This window comes from Anneissia japonica, unplaced genomic scaffold (genome assembly GCF_011630105.1).
Source record: "Anneissia japonica isolate Jap-2015-1 unplaced genomic scaffold, ASM1163010v1 scaffold4528_len46548_cov106, whole genome shotgun sequence".
Taxonomy (NCBI): Eukaryota; Metazoa; Echinodermata; class Crinoidea; order Comatulida; family Comatulidae; genus Anneissia; species Anneissia japonica.
The window spans coordinates 1-4,074 of NW_022754510.1; the positions used below are offsets into that span (position 1 = coordinate 1).

A 4,074-nucleotide genomic window follows, 5' to 3' on the forward strand; every position below is an offset into this window, starting at 1 on the left:
GAACAACACTTTCAACATACTAAGACATCTGTTTTCATCGTACCAGTTTGAGACAACCATTTTAAGAGCATTGAACTGCATACCTGACGTTTCTATAAAACAACAACATTAGAAATTAATACGGTACTCTATCTGCATTATATCATGGAGGAAATAGTATTTCCTCCATGATTAAATAATGTATATTTTTTCATATATTTAAAGATTTGCCAAAGTAAATGCACTCACTATGGTATTTAACCAGTGTTTCCACTAAACACAATATACAGCTACTTTAAATACACAATGAAAACTAATAAATCCTTTCTCCTCTGTTTAAAAAAAAATTAAAATATGTATTTGTTTGGTGTTGTTATTAACTACTTAATCGAAATATTAAAGATCCTCGTTATTATACATTTTACATAAAACATTAAGTTTGGGTGAGAGTAATATTGTTACTAATAATATTACTTATATAACGATCTAGCCCAAAAACAGGCTTGCGTAGCATTATACAAAACAACCACGTGTTGACACCCTAAACCAATACTGTGCTACGAAATAAGTGGGCAAGTCAATGTAAATGCAAAGGGAGTATTTAGCGCGAATGGCACAGTTGGACTTGTGATCATTTTGTTGTGATCATTTTGTCCCCAGTTCAATTTCACAACGCTTACTTGGTGTATTTCTCTGAATATTTTACTAATATTTTATTATTTAGCTGACAAAATGGAATTGTTGATTGTTACATTTTGAGTAAGTCACTTGAGGTGCACGAATCAATAAATTCCTTGCTTTATGCTGCAAGATCCGCGAGAATAATTACGAACAAAGCCACTTATTAGGCCAAAAAAATGTTGTGTTGCCCTTAAATGGAAAAATGAAATAGGACAGGCCTGAAACTGCAGTCCCTATTATGAAGACCCTAGGCCTAAGGGCTCGTTAGCTCGTAGGCACCACAATAGAACGATGGCAAGTAAATACTGACCAAGTTGTATACTGAAATAAATTTAACAAAAATAAATCAGTTTAAAGAAAGATTTATTTGGCTTCGAAACGTAAAATAATATGTGTATCCGAGAAAAACCGTAACGGAGCCGAAAACGTCTAGCTATGTACCAGTTTTAAAGCGATGGCTAGGGGATATGACCGGTTGAGCCGCCGACAAGTTGAGCCGCTGGTAATTTCTATGGAACGCCAAGCGCGTCTCTCAGAATTTTTTTTTTTTTTTTTTTTTGGGCTTACAATGTTGTCTGCTTATTTTACAATTACAACATCAACCGATTTACCTGGCATCCGCTCTCCATGGGTGGAATCTGTGAACATGGGCCTATGAGGTAGATCCTTAGACAAGGATGCATCTTGAATATCTACAAGTATATAAAGAATATGTATTTCACATAGGTTGTTACTCATTTATTTCAAAAATAACTGATAATTTATTTAGATTTAGACTTTGTTTAATATAGACAGAGGGATAACAGAGACCCAAAGTGTGAAAAATCTAAACTCAAATCCATGAAATTAAAAATGGAATGGTAAACTGTTACGTCAAACAGTACTTTATGGATGAACAGCTGCTCTACATGAATCACGTCTTACACAGGAGAAGAGTGGGGAACATCAGCTAGCTAACATCAACAACCCAAATGTACAATGATCGGTGCTTACATTTTAATATATTAAGTACATTTAATGATGGTCAGATAGGGCTACATATTTAATCCGTTGAAGTCCGTGAATCTGCGTCAATTGACATCTTTAAAAAGCGACTCAAAACCTTTTTATTTGCCTCTTTATAGCTACTGTTTTCTTCTTTTTTTCTTTTTTCTTTTTCTCTGTTTCACCTTGCTAGCTAGTGTTGTTTGTTCCAAGTTAGGAGGCACCTGATCCCAGAAAACATCAAGACTTAACCGATGCTAACCGGAGTACATAAACACAGATCTCCGGTTGGCGGTGATGGTGTAACCCCATACTTCGGCTTGGGTGCTAGCTTGGTGTTTTTTTTTTCCGGCTTTTTTCTTTGTGTTCTTGAATTCATTATTGTCTAGCGCATAGAGACTTCGTTTATTTGCGCTATATAAATCCATCTATTATTATTATTATTATTATTATTATTATTATTATTATTATTATTATTATTATTATTATTATTATTATTTGTTTGATTAATGTTGTTTCAATATAAGTACTCCAGCAAGATGTATTTAAAAAAATATATATTTTTCACTTTTCTTGTTATCTTTTAGTTAATTATTATGCGTAATAATTAGGGGTTTTTCGAAACTGAATAAATTCAACCAATAGGGAGAAATGAATAAAGATATTTTGTAGAGATAGTTCAACACACTGACACTGAATAGAGAATGAATATAGACATTGTTGTAACATAAACCAACCTTCTTGAAACAGGACCTTAAAACGAGATGTGTTCATTTTATACTTTCCACATGAAACATTATTGTTTTCTAAACATTTCTCAAGAGTATGTAAATGAGATGGCTGCGTGGGATGACATACGCTGCACAAGACGTGTAACTCGTAACCGATTCCTACTGTTGTACCATACACAGTCTTCAGTTGATGCTTGAGATAGTTTAATACCTACAAAGAATAATAAAAAAAAAGTATAATTATCTGTATATTACGTAGAGTATACATTTTATATTGTGTTGTTGTATTGTACTGTATGTAGTAGCAAGCTAGACAGTGAAACTGTACAGTTTTCGCACATGACAGTTAATATTGGTTTTCAAGGTAGGCGCATATCACCGCATATGACTATGAATTAAAGCCATTAGTCTTGTCATCATCGTCAATACTATATATTTTCCTGACGCAAACACACATCAAAATATCATCATTATCATCAGTATCATTATTATAATCATTATATCATTATTATTATCATTATCATTGTTATTATTTTATATTATTATAGAATTATATTATTATCATAAAGAATACATGTATTTTACAAATTTTTCCTGTAAGATTAACAAGAATTGTGGGACAGCATAACAAAGATTAATTACAGTTAGAATGTAACAATATTACAATCCAATCACAGGGGTAGCAATGTGACGCGCTTAGAGGCTTTATGCATGAGGCGCTATATAAGACTGACATACTGTTATTCAATTGATTACCTCCATACAGACACTCGGGTGCGGTTCTAATATTACTTTTTCACCATTTGCATCCTCATCAATCCGATGTGTTATTTCAAGCTACAAATTTAAAACGTAATTCAGAAAATGTAGCACATTATTCGTATTAATAATAATAATAATAAGAATAATAATAATAATACTTTAAAAAAACAATACTGGACTGATGAAATTCATTATCTATAAAAAATAATAATAGAGTAATAAGATTATTATAACAACAACAACAATGATAATAGGTTGCATGGAATACTAAAACCTACTTTTAATTTCTAAGAAATATACATAATTTCATAACAAAAACAAATTAACAATAGCAGTAATGGAAAATGACATTTATTATTATTTTCACACAATAGATGACGTACCTTCAATGCATGCATGTTCTTGATTTTGACGGCTCCCAGACTCACTAGGTGATCATCGTCAAAGTCAAAGTCACTACGATTCCGAAACAATTTTGCATCATCGCTTCTACCTTTCTTCTTCATCAAGTCGACAAAGGCAACGACTAATACACTGTAGACAGCATCAGGGAGGAAGTCTGTTGGAGTCACGTAGATTGATACCATCTCCTTTTTGTCTTTCTCAACTTCCATGTTCTTGTCCTTAACGATACTCATTAGACAAGGGACGATGAATGTTCGATCATCTTCTTCAGATTCCTAATTTAATTATGTCAGAAAATGTACATCAAATATACATATATACAATATACATACATACACATATATACAGTTTTTACTTTCACCTGTTCCGTATTTCTCATTCATACGTGTAAACGCTAAGGGACACAGGCATGTCAGAAATATTCGTTTTGAATAAATGTTATGTGTCTATTATGTCAACGTATGCCATCGCTTCATTTTTGTTTGTGTTTATATATATATATATATATATATACATATATATACATACATAT

General features: G+C 32.1%; 1 protein-coding gene across 1 annotated transcript in view; it reads right to left on the minus strand.

Moving 5' to 3' along the window:
- Positions 1-1,198: 1,198 nt before the first annotated feature.
- LOC117123205 overlaps positions 1,199-4,074 on the minus strand; it is a 19,789-nt gene continuing 16,913 nt past the window's right edge. The window contains exons 17-20 of the mRNA XM_033269060.1: positions 3,521-3,817; positions 3,132-3,212; positions 2,382-2,586; positions 1,199-1,352 (exon numbers count right to left, since the gene is read on the minus strand). Coding sequence (XP_033124951.1) covers positions 1,240-1,352; positions 2,382-2,586; positions 3,132-3,212; positions 3,521-3,817 — 696 coding nt within the window. The 3' untranslated portion in view covers positions 1,199-1,239. The remainder of the gene's footprint in view (positions 1,353-2,381; positions 2,587-3,131; positions 3,213-3,520; positions 3,818-4,074) is intronic.